The 19,404-nt window shown below is 59.4% G+C and overlaps 2 protein-coding genes across 2 annotated transcripts; one reads left to right on the top strand and one right to left on the bottom strand.

The window, feature by feature from the left end:
• Window positions 1-2,468: 2,468 nt before the first annotated feature.
• OLFML2A (olfactomedin like 2A) lies at window positions 2,469-9,926 on the top strand. The gene is made up of 8 exons (XM_034067900.1): window positions 2,469-2,577; window positions 6,360-6,623; window positions 6,797-6,904; window positions 7,017-7,202; window positions 7,432-7,693; window positions 7,786-8,010; window positions 8,113-8,298; window positions 8,516-9,926. Exons 1-8 carry the CDS (start codon window positions 2,512-2,514, stop codon window positions 9,115-9,117), a joined length of 1,899 nt encoding a protein of 632 aa, XP_033923791.1. The 5' UTR covers window positions 2,469-2,511; the 3' UTR covers window positions 9,118-9,926.
• Window positions 9,927-17,813: 7,887 nt separating this feature from the next.
• RPL35 (ribosomal protein L35) lies at window positions 17,814-19,301 on the bottom strand. The gene is made up of 4 exons (XM_005146280.3): window positions 19,146-19,301; window positions 18,825-18,961; window positions 18,362-18,443; window positions 17,814-18,034 (listed from the first exon to the last, which is right to left on the bottom strand). Exons 1-4 carry the CDS (start codon window positions 19,146-19,148, stop codon window positions 17,885-17,887), a joined length of 372 nt encoding a protein of 123 aa, XP_005146337.1. The 5' UTR covers window positions 19,149-19,301; the 3' UTR covers window positions 17,814-17,884.
• Between the last annotated feature and the right edge of the window lie 103 nt (window positions 19,302-19,404).

Here is a 19,404-nt window from a genome sequence, read left to right on the forward strand (position 1 = left end):
AAACTCATCTGAAATACAACCCTGTTGAGAAATAATCGCTAAGAGTACAGGAAAAATTAATGCCTTAATGAAGTGATTTAATATGATTCATTTTACTCATTGTCATTGATTTGCTCAATGGCAAAATTTTCTACACGAAAGAGGATGTACTAAAATTTGTAAGGGAAAACCCTCATCTTAAATTCTAAGAATGTCAAATGCCCCCTTAAATAATGAGGTTGCAATTGCCTGTAACTGCCGAAATGAAATCTGTAACTGCATTTCAAAGTGATCCTGAGGCTCTTTCACTGAAGACGCCAATAAACTTGCAGCAGTTTACTCTGGGTTAACACAGAAGCCACGTGCAGAGCTTAAGTTCATTAATGATTTTAACGCAGCCACCAAGAATATTTATATATCTAAAAGCAGGATCATGATCTCCTCCACAGCAACATGTATGTCATACAGTTTTAGCTGGTTTTGTAATGAGTGAAGATGTAGCACCTCAAGGTATCAGAAGTGCTATGAATCCTCCCTAAAAAGAGGGAACATTACAAGTCTTCATTTCCCATTCCCATTTGCAGATATTTTATAAGCCAACAAAGTAAGAAGCCAATCGTTTCAGCTCCTCCCCCGGCTGCTGGAGGCTTTAGAAGGACTGAAGGTCACACAGTGTCTCAACACCGTGCCAGTATTACACGGGTTTGAAGGCAAAATAGTAAAAGGTTATTACATCATCCATTCAGGAGACGAGCCAAAGCCACAGGTACAACATCTATCACTTGAGATAGCCATAGAGGACATGAAAGTAACTCTTACAACTAACCTGATGAATTGAAAGATATTCCCACAAACCCCTATATTTCTGTGGGGGAGAACAGTATGTGCAGACAAAGGATGAATATTGTCGCATTATTAAGGACACCAAAGCAACAGACACTTCCCAAATTAAGTCTGAAAGTTCAAAAAGTATTAAGGATTAAAAGTATCTTTCATCCAATTGGACATCTGGTTAAGAAAGGATTAAAGCGTTTCTAGCATCCTCACAACTTAAAGCTACATTTTAGGGTAATTACAGAGATAGCACTGGTGATTAGAGAAAAGGGTACGTTTTGGGAATGCCGGCACCCAGCAAATGCCAGCGGTGCTGCCTGATAAGGAGCTCCTTTTGTCTGAGCAAATCCTTTGTAGAAAAGGGTACCTTGAGATGGTAAAATGCAACCGCAAACCACAAAGGCTGGCAGGAACATTCAAGTGCAGATGCGGTATCCGCACGCTGGGAGTGTGAAGTGCCCCAAAGCGGCCCGGGCAGAGGCACCCGCTCCGGTACTGGGGGTACCGGCAGCGGCACGGAGCCGGCAGCACCGGCGCGGTGAGCACCGGGAGCCGCCACACGGCACGTTCAGGTGGAAATCCCCACACTCAGAAGGGATCAACGGGAGCAGCTCTGAGGATGGGACCCGCCGCACACCGGGGACAGCCCCGCGGAGCCCGGCGCTCTCCGAGCGGGACGGCGGCGGCCCTGACAGCGGGGCCGGGCGGTGGGCAGGGCGGGCAGCGCGCCGGCCGCAACCCTTTGTTGTGCCCCACGGCCGCGGAAAGCCCCGGGAGCCCCCGAGCCCCTCCGTACTCGGGGGGGCTGCCGAGCCGCGGCAAGCGGAGCCCCCGGTACCGCCGGCAGTGAGCCCCGGCGCGTCACCCACACCACACCGATACCCCCTCCATACCCCAACCCTGAGGGGCGGCCGGGCCGGGCCGGACCCCGCGCTGCACTCACCGTTGCGGGGCGGTCCCTTCGCAGCGGAGCGGGGCTCCGGGAGCTCTGCGGGCGGCTCCAGCTCCATGGCGGCGCCGGGGCCGCGGCGCGGGGGCTCTCAGGGGCCCCGGCGGCCGCGCTGCCCCATGGCCGCTCCGGGCGCTGCTGACAGCCAGAGCCGCCGCTGCGGACGCCGCGCTCGGGCCGGGCCGGGCCGGGGCCGCCCCGCCCTGCCGCGGGGCACGACGGGAAGCGTAGTCCGGGAGCGCCGCCCGGATGTACCCGTGAGACGGCACCGCCCCCGGTACCGCCCCCTGCCGGCACCGCCCGGCACCGCCCGCCCCGCCCCGTGGGCCCCGCGCCGCTGCCCACCCCGGAGCCGGGGCCGCCCCCGCTCCGCTCTGGCTCGCCCGGGCCTGTGCACCGGGAGCGGTGGGCGCTAGGGGGCTCTCGCTCCCAGCCCCGGCGCCGAACGGGCACCGGGCAGCCCCGAGGACACCAGGACGGGCACCTGCCCCGACAGCTGAGGGGACCGGTGGGCAGCGGGCAGCCCTGGGTACCGGACACCCCGTCTGGGCTCACAGCCAGCCCCGGTAACAGGGGAAGCCCGGACCGCCCCGGGGCGGACACCGGACAGCTCCGCCCGGGCCGGACCGCGCCGCCCCCGCCGTCGCGGCGCCGCTCCTGGGGCCGGTGCCGCCGCCGGGCCGGGACTAAGCGGGGCGGAGCGGGGCGGGACGGGACGGGAGGAGCGGGCGCTCGGTGCCGCTCTCGCCATGCGGGTGCTGCTGCTCCCGGCGCTGCTGCTCCCGGCGCTGGCCGCGGCGCGCGGCGCCTCCACGGTAAGCACCGACGGACCGGCACTGGGACCGGGCGGGCTCCGGGGGGTCCCAATGCGGAGCGGGCGGGGGTCCCCGCGCATGCTGGCACCCCGCTGGCAGGGCGGGCTGCGGGAACCCGGTCCTGGGCTGGCACCGGCACCGCAATCTGCACCGGGGACCGCGAACCGTGTCCCGGGGCCGGAGCTCCCCGCTCCGACGGGGCTTTCCTGCAGGGACAGACCCGCCGAGATCCGGTGGGCAGCGGCCCCGCGGGGGGAACGGGCAGAGCCCCCAGTGCCGTCCTCGGTGCGGAGCGGGGATACCCCTCAGGAAAGGCTGGTGCGGTTCTGGTGCTCCCTGCGCTGCGGGGGTTCGTCGGGGGGAAAGCTGCAGGCTGCGGGCGTGTTTGGTGGGTTGGAAGGTGCCCAAGCCCCGGCGCTGCCGTGATGGGCTCTGTAAGGAGCGTCTCCGTGCCAGGAAGAACAGCCCCGATGAGACCTGCCCCGTGGAGGTTAGAGGAGCGCAGGAGCGGGACACGCAGCGGGTGGGAGCTCAGGGATCTTGGATCCAGGCGTCCCCAAGACTGTTACCCTGCGGGGTCAGCAGCCGCGACATGGGGACCAGCTGAGCAAAGGTGGTGGGAGCAGCACACAGGGAGGAAAGGAGCTGATGTTGGGATCACCAAAGCATTCAAAAGCCAAGATTTTCTCAATCATTTAATGGAATAAGATGAGAACACAGCTGTTGTTTGCAGCGGCTGTTTTGGGAGTGGTGCCCGGCAGAGCCCTGTGCTGGGCTCCCGATGAGGTTTTAGGGTGATGCTGTCTGAAAGACACTGGGGTTTGCAGCCTAAGGGCCCGTGCAGCATTGTCACCTCCTCCATCCTTCCTTCCCTCTGTGCACGTGCTGCCTGCTGTGCATGAAGGGGTGTTTTGAGTTCTTGCCATTAGGGATGAAATCCCATCCATGAGCATTCGTGTGCCACATGAGGGATTCGCATGGTCATGTAACCATGACCAACACAGGACACTCAGGCAGTGCCAGTGCCCAGGGCATGGCCGCCATCAGCCACGGCTCTGCCTCAACTCATGTTCAACGCGTTGTGCCAAGCCAAGGAGGAGGAGGAAGAGGAGGGTGACATGGTTTCCCTCCTGTCACGGGGACATGCCTCGCAGCAGCTGTGCAAGAGGCGCGCAGCGCGGCAGCATGCTTATCAACACAGCGTGTTTTCCGCCGAGACAAGTCCTCTGGCAGCAGGCAAAGCACAGCTTAAAAGCTGGCCAAGGTTCATTGTCAAAGGTCCCGCTCTCTCCAAATAATGGCACAAACTCAGTGCTCGCACGGACGCTCTTGCGAGAAGTCTGAGAAACGGCAGCGCTGGGAAAATTACCCAGCTCGTAAAACTGGAGCGAGGAAGCCCTCGGCAAAGCACTGGGATGCTATCCAACACCAGCCATGGGTGTGCAGCCCCAGCACGGAGCTGGGATCCAGCTCCGGAGGAGCATCAGACCCACCTGCCTGCACCTGGGCTGGGGTCTGCAGGGAACAGGGGTTCAGGGAAAGAGCCACCTGGAGATCATGTAGCCCCCATGGGGGTTTCTTAGATTCCCACAATGAGCATTCAGTGCAGCCTTCCGCAGGGGCTGCCCTGCACCCCCATGTCCCAACCCACCCGCACGCTGTCGGGTGCCATGAGTGGCAGGGGTGCAGGTTATTCCCTGCAGGGTTGCAGCACAGCCAGGCACACACTGATCCCCAGCCGATGCACCGAGGTGGGGCGACCCTCATGGAATGGACCCTGTGGGGGCCTTTTTTATTAAGACTTCCTTGTTTATAGGCTTTTCTGCATGAATAGAACATACGGTTCCTGTTTAAGGAAGCTGTTTAAAAGGCAGAACAAGGTTTAATGTTACTACCTCACGTGAAGACTGCCGCGGCTCTAGTGCAGGAAGACGCATTGCTGGGACACGGGAGGGAAATGGCTTGAACTGGGAAGTCCCTGGGAAGGGGTTGCCCCTTTGTGCCTCGGGGGAGCCTCCGTTTGCTGCCCCCCCGTGCCCTGTGCAGTGTAAACAGGCACTGATAGGGCTGCTCGGGTGCGTTCGCTGCACATGGCTCCAGCCCACTCCTGCCCCACCTCAGTGGGACACGCAGGGCCTCCGCGCCGGCCGTGCCTCCCTCCAAGCGCTGCCAAGGGCGGTGGGAGGGAACGCGTTCTGCTCCCATGGGGATGAGCTTCCAGCATAGGCAGCTGCAGCCCTTCCCTGCGGAAGGTGCTGATGGCAGCGGGATCGCAGCGTGGCCGGGGTGTCGGCTTCACTGGCTTGGGGTGTTGGTGGCAACAGTGGGGGTCCCATAGGGCACAACAGGACCTTGTGCAGGGCTCCCATGTGGATCATAGAGTGCCCTGTACATGGAAGGACAGAGCTGGTGGCAAGGGCAACAGCCCAGCTCTGGGGCCAGGGAGCTGCCTGGGTGTGCACGGAGGGGCCAGCAGCTCACGTCCGGGCTGTGAATTGTCCGGCCTGTTTGCACAAGCAGCAGCATTGCCATGGGGAGGTCAGGGGGCCCAGGGAAGAGAGCCTAGAGAGGTGGTGTTGGGGACAGAGTCCCGCTCCCTGCTGCTGCTCCCTGCTGAGAGCTTGATTAGATCCTGTTCAATTTACAGCCCTCTTGGCCGCCTGGGGTTCTCCTCCCGGCCGGCAGGACCTTTGAAAGAGAAAGGCTGTTTTGAAATGCAAAACGCAGGAGGTTTTGCTGCCTCTTTTAGGAAGGGAGCCCCTGGCCCAGCAATGAAGAGCTGGGGGTCCCTGGAGAGAGCCGCTGCCAGGTGCCACCAGCGCATCATCCCAGCTGGGCGTGGGAAGGAGGGTGCCTGCATGGCCTGGGTGCTGCCCGCAGGCAGGACATCGGCCCGTGGGCCTCTGCCCTTTCCCACGCTGCGCTGTGCTCCAGGGGAGGATGGGGCTGAACTCGTTTCCCAGCTCTGCCACCATTCTGTTTCCCAGGGTGAGTCAGTCCCTGCGGGCAGAGCCCTCTCCCTCTGGGGTCACCCCACTGCCTCTCCCCTTTCTCCCACCCTCCTGGGTGTTCAGAGCAGGCGCATCTCCAGACATGGGGCAGGCAGTGCTGCTCCCTGCCAGCCTAGATGTGCCCCATAGGTGCACAGCCGTGGAAGGGGGTGAGTGGGATGTTGCTCCCCATCCCAGTGGGGAGGCTGAGCCACAGCCTTGTTCTCAAGCACAAGGGGGAGAGGGAAGAATGGTTCCTTATCTGCAGAAATGAGCCAAAAAGCACCCTGGGGTCTGCAGCGTGAGTCAGAGCCATGTGTGGAAACAAGGGAGTCCTTGAGTGTGTGCCTCAGGCCATTGCGAGAGTCTGGAGGGGCTGAGCTCACCCCGAGGTGGCTGCATGTCACCATGAACAACAGACCCTGTGTGGGCTTGGGGCTGTGGGTGTGGGGGAACAGAGGCACTTCTGGGTCTCCTTGACACTGTCCCTGCTCGCTTGGGTACTGCTGGAGGCTGGGCAACAGCTACAGATATGGGGCCAGTGTACATGGGGCACAAAACACTCTGGTGGACTCGGGGACAAGCTTCTGCCTCTGTTTTGTCACTGTTACCCCAGTACAGGGTGGTAAGACAGGGTGCTCTGGGCAAGACAATGCCCTGTGCTCTTCGGGCACAGCCAAGAGCCCTGGAGCAGTGAGGAGGCAGTGGTTGCCTGCTGGGGTCCGCAGGGTCCTGCAGGGCAGAGCCCCAGGCTCAGCAGCCATCCCACTGCTGCATGTCCTCCCCTTGCAGGTGCTGGGTGAGGCGGACCAGGTCCGGATGACCTCGGAGGGCTCCGACTGCCGCTGCAAGTGCATCCTGCGGCCGCTGAGCAAGGACGCGTGCAGCCGCATCCGGAACGGCAGCATGCGGGTGGAGGACTTCTACACGGTGGAGACGGTGAGCTCGGGGGCTGACTGCAAGTGCTCCTGCACCGCCCCCCCCTCCTCACTCAACCCCTGCGAGAACGAGTGGAAGATGGAGAAGCTGAAGAAGCAGGCGCCTGAGCTCTTCAAGGTATCTGCAGGCACAGCGGGGCTGTGGGCTGGAGACACCCTCCTCATGCTCCCTGTCCCTGCCCCAGCAGGCCCACAGGGCAGTGAGCATTGTGGTTCCTGTGGGCAGGGATGGAGACATGTGTGGGCATCCACAGCCCTGCCCCATGCCCCAGCCCTACTGTCCCTCTGCAGCTGCAGTCCATGGTGGACCTGCTGGAGGGAACGCTCTACAGCATGGACCTCATGAAGGTGCACTCCTACATCAACAAGGTGGTGGCTCAGATGAACACGCTGGAAGAGGTGAGTGAGCTCAGCAGACACTGTCCTGCAGCATGCCCTGTCCAGCTGCTTGGGAGCATCTGCGGGTGCCATTGGCTCCCTGAGTGGGGCTCCAGCCTCTCTTGTCCTCCAGACCATCAAGACCAACCTGAGCAGGGAGAACGACTTCATGAAGGAGAGTGTCCTGCACCTCACTGACCAGATGAAGCGCTATGAGAACTACTCTGACATCATGATCAGCATCAAGAAGGAGATCTCCAACCTGGGCTACCAGCTGCTGCAGAAGGATGCTGCTGCCATCCCTGAGAGCAAGGCACAGGTACCCTTGGGCGCTGGCTCCTTGCAGGCATGGCTGGTGCCACTGGTCTTGTGCCATGGGGCAGATCTGAGCTCCCCCAGGCTTACAGTGGGCACTGGAAGCTCCCACAAGTGCATCAGGATGCCAGTTTCCATGGCTGGTGCCACTGGGCCCACTGCCCTTCATGGTGGCAGGAGGGAAGGGGAGGGAAGGGGGGGATAAGGGGGTCTAACCAGGCTGTGCCCCCCAGGACACAGCAGGAGGACGAGAGAAGGAGGCAGGACGGTTCCCCAACACCCGCAAGGCACTGGGGGACAGGGCACCCCCCCGAGCACCCAAGGAGAAACAGCTGAAGCCCGAGAAGCCCAAAAAGGATATCCCAAAGGCCAAGGGGGGGTCACAGCCTACACCCAAGCCCAAGCCACCAGCACACCAGCAAACCGTGGTCCGAGGCATCACTTACTACAAGGCCAAGCAGGCAGGAGCAGTGGAGGGGCCAGCCAGCAGCCGAGGTGAGTACCAGGGGGTGGGGGGACCCTCCCACCGAGGTGGAGGGCCAGGGTCTGCCCCACAATGCACTGACCCCCTGGTTTGCCCCCTATAGAGAGCCCTGCGAGGGGGGCAGCTGCGGTGGAGCGGCAGGAAGAGAAGGACCCATCAGCTGAGGGGACCCCAGCCCAAGCCATTGCACAGGCAGAGACCACCGTGCCCAGCACCACAGCTGCACCCAGCACAGCCCTGGCCCCTCGCACCACTGCCCGCAGCCCCCCTGCCACTGTCCTTGGGCAGGGGGCTGACAGCAGTGGGGGCCCTGAAACACCAAACAGAGGTGAGTGAGCAGGGGACTGAGACAGGGAACCCACCCGGTGGTCCTGGCAGCCGTGGCCAGGCAGGAGGCATGGGGTAAGCCTTCCTCCTCCTTGGTACCCAGTGAAAGAGGTGGAGTGTGAAGGCACCATTGAGTCGGTGGAGCCCCCCACAGAGCACCACAGCTATGGGCGCAACGAGGGGGCCTGGATGAAGGACCCAGTGGCCAAGGATGACCGAATCTATGTCACCAACTACTACTACGGCAACAGCCTGGTGGAGTTCAGGAGCCTCGACAGCTTCAAGCAGGGTGAGGGCTGGTGGCTGAGTGGGCACAGGGATCCCAGCTCCTCCCAGCACAGTGTAGCAGGAGGGGTGGTGGGCAGCTGATGGGGACCTGTGCTGGGGAGCACCCATGGGGCAGTGAGGGGGACGCAAGTCCCTTGCTGCTGCTGGCGCAATTGGGCCACCATGTGTGGGACTCCAGTGCTGTGAGGGGTCTCAATGTTTGTCCTGCCCACTTGCAGGACGCTGGAGCAATCTCTACAAGCTGCCCTACAACTGGATAGGCACTGGGCATGTGGTGTACCGGGGGGCCTTTTACTACAACCGTGCCTTCACCAAGAACATCATCAAGTACGACCTGAAGGAGCGGTACGTGGCAGGCTGGGCGCAGCTCCATGATGTGGTGTATGAGGACACGACACCCTGGAAGTGGAGGGGCCACTCGGACATTGACTTCGCTGTGGATGAGAGCGGGCTCTGGGTCATCTACCCCTCTGTGGACTACGACTACTCACAGCAGGAGGTGATCGTCTTGAGCCGACTCGACCCTGGGGACCTCTCTGTGCGCAGGGAGACCACCTGGAAGACGGGCCTGAAGCGCAATGCCTATGGGAACTGCTTCATCATCTGCGGCATCCTCTATGCTGTGGACACCTACAACCAGAAGGAAGGGCAGATCTCCTACGCCTTTGACACACACACGAACACGGAGGCAGAGCTCCGGCTGCCCTTCCTCAACCAGTATGGCTTCACTACACAGGTCGACTACAACCCCAAGGAGAAGGTGCTTTACGCCTGGGACAACGGCCACCAGATGACATACGGGCTCCGCTTTGTGGTCTGAGTGCCCGGCCGGGTATGTGGAGTGTGGGCACAGGAGTGCAGCAGGAGCCCAGCTTCCACCCCAAAACCTTCCCATCCACTGTGCCCATCACCTGCACCGTGCCCGTTGCATTGCGGGGCAGGAGGTGCAGGTACGCGTACCCCAGCAGACACCCCCATGACAACGTGGCCTCTGGGGCCAAGGGGCTGCCCCACAGCTGGCAGCTTGGCCAGCACTGCCTGCCTGGGGACACAGGAGAGGAGCTCAGCCCTGTGTCCCCTCAGCATCAGGAGGCAGCCAGGTCTGTGCCACCAGCAACACGGCAGCACCCACCCTGTGCCACAGCACCACGCACCCGCCTGCACTGCACCCAGCCCGTGTTGGCTGCACGCTTACCCTCACCGGCTGCCAGCGGTGTGAGTGCCGGTAACCTAACCCAGTGTGGGCTGCTGGGCACCGTGCCCTGGCCTGCACTGAGCTGCCATGGGGCAGGCAGGGCCCCCTCGCCGCTGGGGCAGGAGGAGCAGCCGCCAATTGCTATTTTAGGAGACGTGATTAAGATGCCTTTGCTTTTGCTGCTCATTAGCTTATTATTTAAATGCATTCACCGGAGCTGTGCCGAGTCCCCTCTCCTGGCAGTGGGCGCAGAGCAGCCTGCCCGCAGTGCCAGGGTGCCCTGCTTGCTCCCTGCCTGCACCCAGCACCGGGCAGGGAGGAGGCACGCTTGGCTGCTCTCTGCCTAAGTCAGGGTGAGGGGACAGGAGCGCTTGGCTTGGTTTTGGTCATTTTAGACATGAACAGTATTAAAAACATAACAGATGTGAAACCAGGCTGTGTGTGCTGTTGTTTCTCCCCAAGCCAGGCAGAGCTGGCACTCACCATCCTCATCCCATGCCCAGGCATGCCCAGGCATTGCTGGCCATGTAGCTGCTGTTCATTGCACCTCCGCTTGGTGCGGCTCCAAGCAGCTCTCTGCACACTGAGCCTGGGAAGGGCACCCCACATCCCCCCCAGCAGCACCCAGCACGGTGCCATGGCTGCGCCCACAAACCCTGAACTGGGCAGCTCAGAGGCAGGTGATTCCCCAACACAGACCTGGGGAACAGGCCCCAATGGATCCTGTGGGAAAAGGGGATTTGGGGTTTCCAGCTCCAAGCTGCAGCCAGGAGCTGAGCCCTGCTGCAAGGAGGATGGTGAAGGGAGAGGAGAGCAGCTGAGCGTGGGCACAGCGGGAGCAGCTGCCCTGACTCTGCACAATGTGGTGAGTGTGGGGCTGCTGGGGGGGCAGTGAGAGCAGCCCCCATGGCCCAGCTCCATCCTGCTCTGTCTGTACATGCCAGGGCAGCCGCCCTGCACCATGGCTGGTGTCCTGTGGCTCTGTGGCAGAGCTCCAGCCGCAGAACTGAACCAGGCGGCTGAACCCAGCATCCCAGGATGTTGGCACGACTGCAATGTCTCCTGCACAGACCCAAAGCTGGTCTGGGGCACGGGGCAGTCTGGCATCCCCCCCCTGGCCCCACACTGCACCCAAGTCCTGCTCTAGCTCACAGAAGTACTGACCGTCCCTTGCCCCTGCCCATGTCCAACCCCTGCTCTGGCAGTGCTGTGCATCCCTCGCTTGGCTCCAGGTCCCCACCGGGAGAAAGGAGCTGGCTGACTTTTCCCCCCAGGCTAGGTCCCTGCCAAGCTTTTATCCAGCGATCCCCAGCAAATCCCTGTCCAAACAATACGGATTTCTGACATAGTTTTGCAGTAAAGTAAACTCGCAGCACATCTCTAATTCCAGGCCTTTGTTGTTCTTCAGCAGGGGCTGCTGTGGCTCTGTGTTGCCTCACTGCGCCAGGCTGTGCTGCGGGACACCCCTCTGCTGCCCTCGGGAAGAGAACACGGGGATGGGAGTAATTAAACCCTCGTGTCACCTCACTGCAGCTGTGGGGCCTCTTGCAAGGGCACCCCTCTGAGAGCATGGCCCTCACTGCTACTAACACCGTGGTAATGAGGAGCTTTAATTATGCCACATGACAGGCTCCTCATGAAATACCTGCTCCCCACCATGGCTGCCTGGCCTCACCCCAAGACCTGCAGCTCCCTCCCACCACAGCTGGGGAGGGGGTGATGCAGGATGATGTGGGTGATGCAGGATGATGTGGGTGATGCAGGGCATCAAGCCAGCAGCAACCCCCTCACGGGGGGTTCTCAGCAGCATGGGGCTGTGCAGCAGCAGCAGAGGCTGTAACAGAACCAGTACTGCAAAAGCTGGGGTGCAGGCACTGTAGGAGCAGCCCCTGAGATGGGGTTTACCTTTGGCTTCCCACCCACAAAGCACCAGCAGTAAGCAAACCAAATGGGCTCTTGTTTCCCAATGGGGTTATTGTGTTGGGTCCTTTGGGCTTCCTGGACCCCCTCCACCTTTTACTCAATCTAAAGTCACCCTGATCCCCTTTCTCTGCTGTTGTACATCAGGGAACCACATCCCAGGTCGGGTCCATAGAAATGTCTCTGAGTGCCTGCTCCAACATTCCCTGCCTATGGCCTGACTGGCCCATCCCGTCTGATCTCCAGCCCCAGGTTCTGATCCTGCTCCCAGGCAGGATGAGGCCGGCTGGGGAGGACGGGGCTCCCAGGCAGGACCCGGTGGGGATGTGTGGACAGGGACAGGATGGGCGCCGGGCGCTGCTGACTTCCAGACATTCCTGGTGTGCGTGGCCGGCACCACCTCGGCTCATAACGTGATTAAAAGATTAAAATCTCTCAGCTCAGCAGCACGCAGCAAATGAAGCTGGAGACAGAGCTGCTGGGGGCTGCAGGGCCCGAGGCCCCACCATGGCAGCGTGGTGCCTGGGGAAGGGTGCTGAGGCCATTGGGCTCCACTGTCCGCTCGGTGCAGCCGGGCAGTGAAGCCCTGATCCCTTCCCATCTCCTTCTCAGTTACTGGCCGGGGATGTTTTGTTTGTGGTGGGTTTGCCTCATTCCTGGCCCTGCTGGAAGTCCTGCCTGCCCTGCCATGGAGCTGGCCTCATCTGCACCGTGCCATGGTGCTGACACAGCTCAGAGTGAGCTGCAGGTGAGCCCCAGGTAAGGGGACCGGCCGTTGGGAGGGCAGGATACACAGCAGGTAGAGCATGGCACCAGCCCTGCTCCAGGTGGCATCCGGATGGAGCCTGTCCCTGCCTGCAGCCTGTTGGCACATGCTCAGGGTGCATTGAGAGCCTCAGTCCTTGTTCCACCCAAGTGCTGGAGCCTCAGTGCTGCAGCCCAACCACCACCGGCTGCCCTGTGCCTACCCCATCCTGGGCACAAGACACTCCAACAACTCACTCATGGCCACGCAGCCCTTCCCTGGCCACAGAGAGCCAAGAGCCGCCTGCTCAGGGGCTGCAGGGCTGGGAATGGCTGTGCTCGGAGCCTCTGATGGGAATCGGGCTCTTCCCTCCATTCTTATCTCCGTCCGGGAGCAGCTGACCCAGGAAGGAGGTGATGTGCATCCAGAGCAGGTGGAAGCGAGTGCTGGGGCTGTGCCCACATTGCAAACACGCTTCAAAGGCAGAGCAGCAGCACCAGCGTCACAGGGATCTATTTTTATTGCCCTCCCTGACCCGTCCCTCGGTGCAGTCCCTGCTGCTGGCAGCCCTGGCAGCATTTCCCCATGTGCCTCACCCTGCTGCTCCCCACGGATGTGTCCTGGCTCCCGGTCACAGCAGCAGCGCAGCAGGATGGAGCTGGCATCGCTCTGCACACACACTCTGCTTGGCCATCCCTGCCCCGCACATCCCTGAGCCATGCTTGCAGGGCAGCACCTCATTGGGATGATCCCATCAGACCATTGCACGCACAGGGGAGGACACAGTGCACAAGGCTCCCTTCGGAAGGTGTGTGGGGGAGCTCAGTATCAAACCCACTCAAGTGCTTCCCCTTGGCCGGGGCTGCTCTCGCAGTGGGAGCTGTTTCTCTTGTAACCACAATGAAGCTGTGCCTGGAAGTGCAGCAGGGGCTCAGGATGCGAGTGCTGACCAAGGCAAACAGCGCTGGTCGGGTAAGCAGCAGGCGCTGCCGGCTCTGCTCGCACCTCTCCTGCGGCTGCAAGAGCCTGCCAGAACTACATGTGGTGGGGAAACCGAGGCGTGAACCCACCAGTGGGAGCAGGGCCCTCTGTGTCCCTCCATGTGCCCCTCTTTGGGATGGGGCAGGCACAGAGGGCACAGCTCAGCACTGATGCTGCTCCCAGCATGGAGCTGTGCCGGGGAGGAGGAAGGTGGAAGGGCAGAGCAGCGGACGCAGGCAGCACCCATCTGCAGGGCCATAGGTGCTGAGGCTGCTGATCCCGAGCGGCAGCAGGAAAGGGCTGCGTGGCCGGAGGGAAGGGAGGGAGCCCTGGGCCTTGGCGGTGCCGCCGCTGACTCACCAGTGGAAACAGGAATCTGTTCCCGGCCTTGACACTGCCAGCTCCAAACCATCCCAGGCCCTGGCACAGTGGGGTGCACCCTGCAGCACCCCTTCCCTGCAGCACCCCATGGCACAGGACACTGGGCTGCCCATGGGCCGCTCTCATAGCTGGGCTCTGCTCACTGCTGCACAGGAGCTTTTCCATCAGGCTGTGGATGCGCGGCCGGGCTGGCAGGGAACAGGAGCCTCTGTCTCCTGAGAGCCCAAGGGCCACCTTTGTCTGGGAGCCCCCATGGTGGGATCAGGGCCCCGCTCTGCAGTGCCTGCATCCAGACACTGCCTGTATTGATGGGAGCAGCAGGACCGGGGCAGCGTGGGGCAAGTCCTCCCCCGGCCCAGCCAACAGAGGGGGCATTCAGGGCAGGGAGCAGGCGGCTGCCCCGGGCAGACCCCCCCTGGCTGGAGGGACGCACATTTCCCCACCAGACAGAGCGGTCACAACGTGGGGTTTGTTGTCAGCCCGATGTGCCAGACACGCTGCTCGCATGCAGCCGTGCAGGGCTGCCTCTGCCCTAGCACATGGATGTGGAATGGTGAAGGGCATCAATATGGCCAGGGTGGTCGCTACCAACATTCCTGCCCATCCTGCCCTGCACAGCACCATGCGCATCCCGCCATGCTCCCTGCACACCCTGCTGCGTGCAGAAACCGGTGTTAGTGCTCAGGAGCACTGCTGAGGAGCCATCCCAGAGGAGGGAGGTGGCAGGAGCAATGCCAGGAGCTTTAGAGGAGCTGGGGCTTGTGTCCATCACAGCAAACGTTGGCCAAGGGAGGTGGAGACCTTGTACGATTCACATCTGCCTCTGCTCCCCCTGCAGCTCTCCCCTTACCCCAGTCCCCTGCCCCAGCTGCAAATGGGGTCCCGGAGCAGGTCCTGCCAGCGCCCACAGACACCATCAGCGCTTGGCCAGTGCCTGCTGTGCTGGGGAGAGGAACATCTGGTCCTGCTGAACACTGTCCAGGGCAGGCAGGGCTCCCTCTGCAGTGGCATCAGCCCTGGGCCGTGCCCCGCAGTCAGCCTCTGGCTGCTCCTCCATCCTCATCCCCACCCTGGAAATGATTCATTTGGTGAGGAGCAGCTTTCCTGGGGCAGTTCAGGAGCAGGGCCTCGTAGCCCCGTCCCTGCTCTGATGCTGAGGAACTGCTGCACTTGCAAGGGAAAATGAACGTTTCTGAGCCTCAGAGGCCCTGATGCTCTGCAAACACTGGTGCTAAACCAGTGCCAGCACTGGCAGCTGTGCAGGGTCTGTGAAGGAGAGCAGTGGAGACCCCCAGGAGTTGATGACACAGACCAGGACCTGCCTGGTGCTGCAGCAGTAAAAAGCATCTTCTCCACCCGTGCCCTGGAGGAAACCTGCGCTAGAGCTCCTCACTTCACCTCTGCATCCATTCGGACAATCGGGATGTTGTTTCTGATTTAAGGAGCTGCTTGTCCTTGGGATGTCTGCTGTGACAGCAGTGTGATTCTGATGAAAGGGCTGGACTGGTTGGGTTTGCCACCCTGCTACGGGTGGATGGACTAATTCAGCCCCAGGATTTAGTGCAGTGCCAGAAACTCATTTACCTCCTCAAACAGCTGCTGTGGATTGTGCACAAAGTGAAGCTGGAGCTGTCCTCCTATACCTACTCCTGCTTCACCATGGGGACGCCTGCTGGGTGCAGCCCCAGCTTCCCAACCACGTGTCTGGCAGGTCACCTACTCCCCCTGTGGCAGCATCCCTCTCTCAAGGGAGCAGTCCCACACTTTGCCCACAGCCCTATGGGCAGGAGGCAGAAACAGTCTGTCTTTGGGGGCAGTGCTGGAGGGCAGGATGAGGTGGTACTGGTTTGCTCTTAATTTACAAGAGTGTACAGAAAAAGTTCAAAAATACATCAGATTGATGGGGATTTCAGTGACAGATACTTAAGTTGTATCAAACTGATCTATCCCCCAAAATCAGCCTTCCTCCACGTAGGCAGTTGCATTGGAGGCACCTTCCAACCTGAACCATTCCCCCTCTAGAACTGCTGACACACAAATACCAGCAAAACCCTCCCAGATGTGACTTCAGGATGCTCAGAGGTGCCAGCTTCAAGCTGCTGTTTGTGCATGTGTTTAGAGTCTTCTCTGGTCATGATGCTGCTCTCCAAACCTGTGACTTCTCCTTGATGCTGTCATCAGAAGCTCAGGATCAGAGGCATTCCCCTTCTTCCTACACCTATTCTCATGCTGCCCCACAGCTCACACCATCCAGAAGCAGCCCCTGGAACTCCATTAGAGTAATGTTACCTGCCTTTGCTTTTCAGTATGAGGAATGCTGGCAAGAGCCCTCAGGCTCCGCTGAGCAGTGCTGCCTCAGGAGCATGGGGTACCCAACACCCATCTAGAAGAGGCCGAAACTCAGGCGGGCATGACCTGACGGAAGCAGCCTGCATGATTCCCAGCACAGGGAGCAGCCTCTTCCTTTTTTTCCAGGCTCCTGGGGCAGGGGTGTGCGGATCTGGGGTCCTCGCAGCGGTGTGCTGGAGGGCCACATATGCGGGTGAAAAGCATGTGCTTCTCCAGGAGTGGCTGCTGCCACTGCAGGGTATTCAGAAACCCATCACAAAGCACTGTGTAACCCTGCCTGACTTCACGGCAATGGGAACGTGAGCAGAAGGAGCCAGTTCCCACAGGCAACAGGCCATCCTACAGCACGTTTCAGCAGCCTGGCCCCATTTGGGGCTCAGGACTGAGCTGTGCCAGGCTGGGCCTCCTCAGCCAGATGTATCGTGTTCAGGACCACGCTAAGCTCCCAAAGCCACCGCAGCCAGTACTAGCGTCATTGCAAAGCTATCCCTCCCAATAACTCAATATGTGGGAAATACACTTTTACCACACATAATTAGACCTCTCTCTGGTTGAAACTTGTTTGAGGCTCAAGAATCCTTCAGATGTATGCTTAGTTCAGCAAGCAGAATTAACATCTTTTTCCTAAACAGAATCTGGATCCAATCTAAGGACCCCCTAATGGGTAGAGAATTTTTCATGTTAGAATGCATTGGCTACAGTAACACGAACCATGACTGCTGCATCCCTGATGCTTGAGCAGCACTTCATAACTCTTCCTTACATTAGCACCAAAAAAGGCCTTTGGAATCGCAACTCCATATCTGAGTCCCAAAGAACTCCATGGGGAATAGAAAGTCAAACCCTTTAACTAGTTCTGCACTTCACAGGTGGAAGCATGTAACTGTGAGACCATGGAGTGCCTCGATTGAGGGGAAACAACCTTTAAGCTCAGCTTTTTCCAAGTTTTCCTCACATGCACACAAGAACGCTTGCTCTGGACCTATCAACCCCTTTGTACATTTTCCTAACACTTAACTGGAACATAGCTTCCCCTCTTCTCATCCCAAAGCATGTAACCCTGTGTGCACGTAACAGCCTGGTTGGACCAGTCTCATTCAAAAGAAACACCACTACAACCAATTCCCTTTACTCTCCAAACTCAAGGGCAAGTGCAGCTCCAGCCTGGAGGCTTTGTAACAGGCAGCAGTGCAGCTTGTGCAGGTCACTGCCTGCAAGCACTCACAGTCCTGCACAGACACACAGAACACACTGCACAACCAAATGTGCCCTTGCTGAGAGGTGACATCAGGTGGAGCCTTCACTGTCCCCATCACCCTGTGCACAACCTCACAACTCCAGGAGCTGTCTGCAAAGATTGAATCAGCTGCAAGTGGGAACAAATCTGAAGGACGATACAGGAACCCAGCTTCCCTGCTGTAATTATGGGAGTTTCCTGGAAGGAGGCTGCAGCAGCCTCTGGCCACCCCTTGCCGCAGCTCAGCCTGGCAAGCCACCTATGGCATCCAGCTGAACCAGGGAAAGACAAGGATTCTTTGGCACTAGTTGCACAGAGATCCAAACCAACTGCTGCAGGAATCCTTCAGTTTCAATGAAGTCTGCTAAAACACCTCAGCAAGTCTCTTAACCTAACACAAAACACTGGCACAAGACAAAACCTAAACATTTAAGGTACTGAAGCAATGAACACTGACTCGCTGTAAGCATCTTTGTCAAGTTTCCACTTTAAATCAGTCTGAAGCTAAACATGTTACACATTAAGTTGCACCAGCTTAAGCACCTGTACACATCTGCCTGCTTTTCACAGAGGACGATGATCTTAAACTGCACATTACTATTTCCATTAGCCATAAATGCTCAAACTTTCTCTGAATGCTCTGATTTCTCCTCATAAAAATGATGACATCTTTATCTCACTACTACCAAGAAAAATCACCACGACAGCTTCCAAACAAAACTCTATTTAATGAGCCATACTCAGCCAGTATCAGCAAGGCCTCTCTGCACCCTGCAGGTTTATGCCTTGATGGCATATTTCCGGGCTGGGTACAGACGCTCCTTTCGCTGCTGTTTTTTGGTCTTCAGGTGTTCTTCATGCTTGTTTAACCTGCGCCGCATCGCACGAGTCTTCTTTGGCCGCAGATCCAGAGGTTTATACTTTTTGCCCTGTTTGCAGAAATAAACAGTTAAGAGACTGTGATGTTCCAGTCAAGTACATGAGCACAAAGGCAGCAGCACCTTCTAGACAGGCTGCTACACCCCAAAGGGGTGATGCTGTCCAGAAGACTCCCAGCAACAGCAGATTCAAACCAAGCTTAAAGAACTTGGGGTAGTCTTGCAATAAAAAGGAGTCATGACTAGAGAACTTGAAAACTGAACACATAAGTTTTCTCCTTGAGCTTTTAAGTAACAATCTATGAAACTGTTTCTTTCTTACAAAATATGTATATGAAAACAGTAAAAGACCACTGTGAGATGTTTGTTTGTTCTTACCTTGTAAAACTTCCTCAAGTTCTCCTTCTGGGTCTGATTGATAACAGTTAAGACTCTGGCAATGGATTTGCGCACCACACGTCTGCAGGTGGGAACAGAACCGATGCCTCAGAACACACTGACAGAGCAGCACCACAGATTTAAAACCCAGTACAGAGGAAGCCTGTACACGCTACAACCAAATGTCTTAACACTGCAGCACCTTGTAGCAAAACACCAACGTCCAGCACATCTCAGCTCAACACCTCCGACCACAAACCCATTTCCAAGCCTTTTTGTACCCTTTCCCCCCTTATTGTGCAGTACAACGCGGCCGCACAGACCATGAACGTGCGCCTCAAGCACAGAGCACCACACACGGCACCGGCGCCAGCACCGCTCACACCCCGGTGAGGCCCAGGCAGGCTCCCCCGCCCCCCGCAGTCACACCGACGGCCGTTCACCGGGACACGGCCCCACTCACATCTTGGAGAGCTTGGAGGCGGCCCCGCCGGTCACCTTGGCCACGCGGAGCTGGGACAGCTCCACCTTCAGATCATCCAACTGCTTCAGCAGCTCCTCCTTCTTCTTCCCTCGCAGGTCTCGGGCCTTGATCTTGGCCTGCGGACGGCAGACAGGCCCTGAGCCCCGCTCCCGGGATCCCGCCGCCTCCCCGCGGCCTCCATCGGCCCCTCCGGTCCCGCATCATTCCCCACCCCGATCCCCCTGCATCGTGACGGCGGCAGGGCCCGGCCGGCGGCGGGGCCCGCGCGGATGCCGCCGGATTGCACCGGCAGAGGCTCACCATGATGGCAGCACCGGCGCCGCTCCGGGCAGAAGGGACGGAAGCCGAGCGCGGACAGGAGGAGGCGCTGTCGGCCGGAGCCTACCAATGCGCGGCTGGGCGGGGGGAGGAGCCTGCGCTGCGCACCCCCCCGCCGGCAGCGCGGTGGGACCGGCCGCGGGTCCTCACAGGGAAGGCGGGAGGCGGCGGGAGGGCACTGGCAGCCCCGGGGACGGGGCTCCGGCCCTCGGGAGGGGGCTGCTGCCCTACCGCGGCGGAA

This window comes from Melopsittacus undulatus, chromosome 11 (assembly GCF_012275295.1).
Source record: "Melopsittacus undulatus isolate bMelUnd1 chromosome 11, bMelUnd1.mat.Z, whole genome shotgun sequence".
Lineage (NCBI taxonomy): Eukaryota > Metazoa > Chordata > Aves > Psittaciformes > Psittaculidae > Melopsittacus > Melopsittacus undulatus.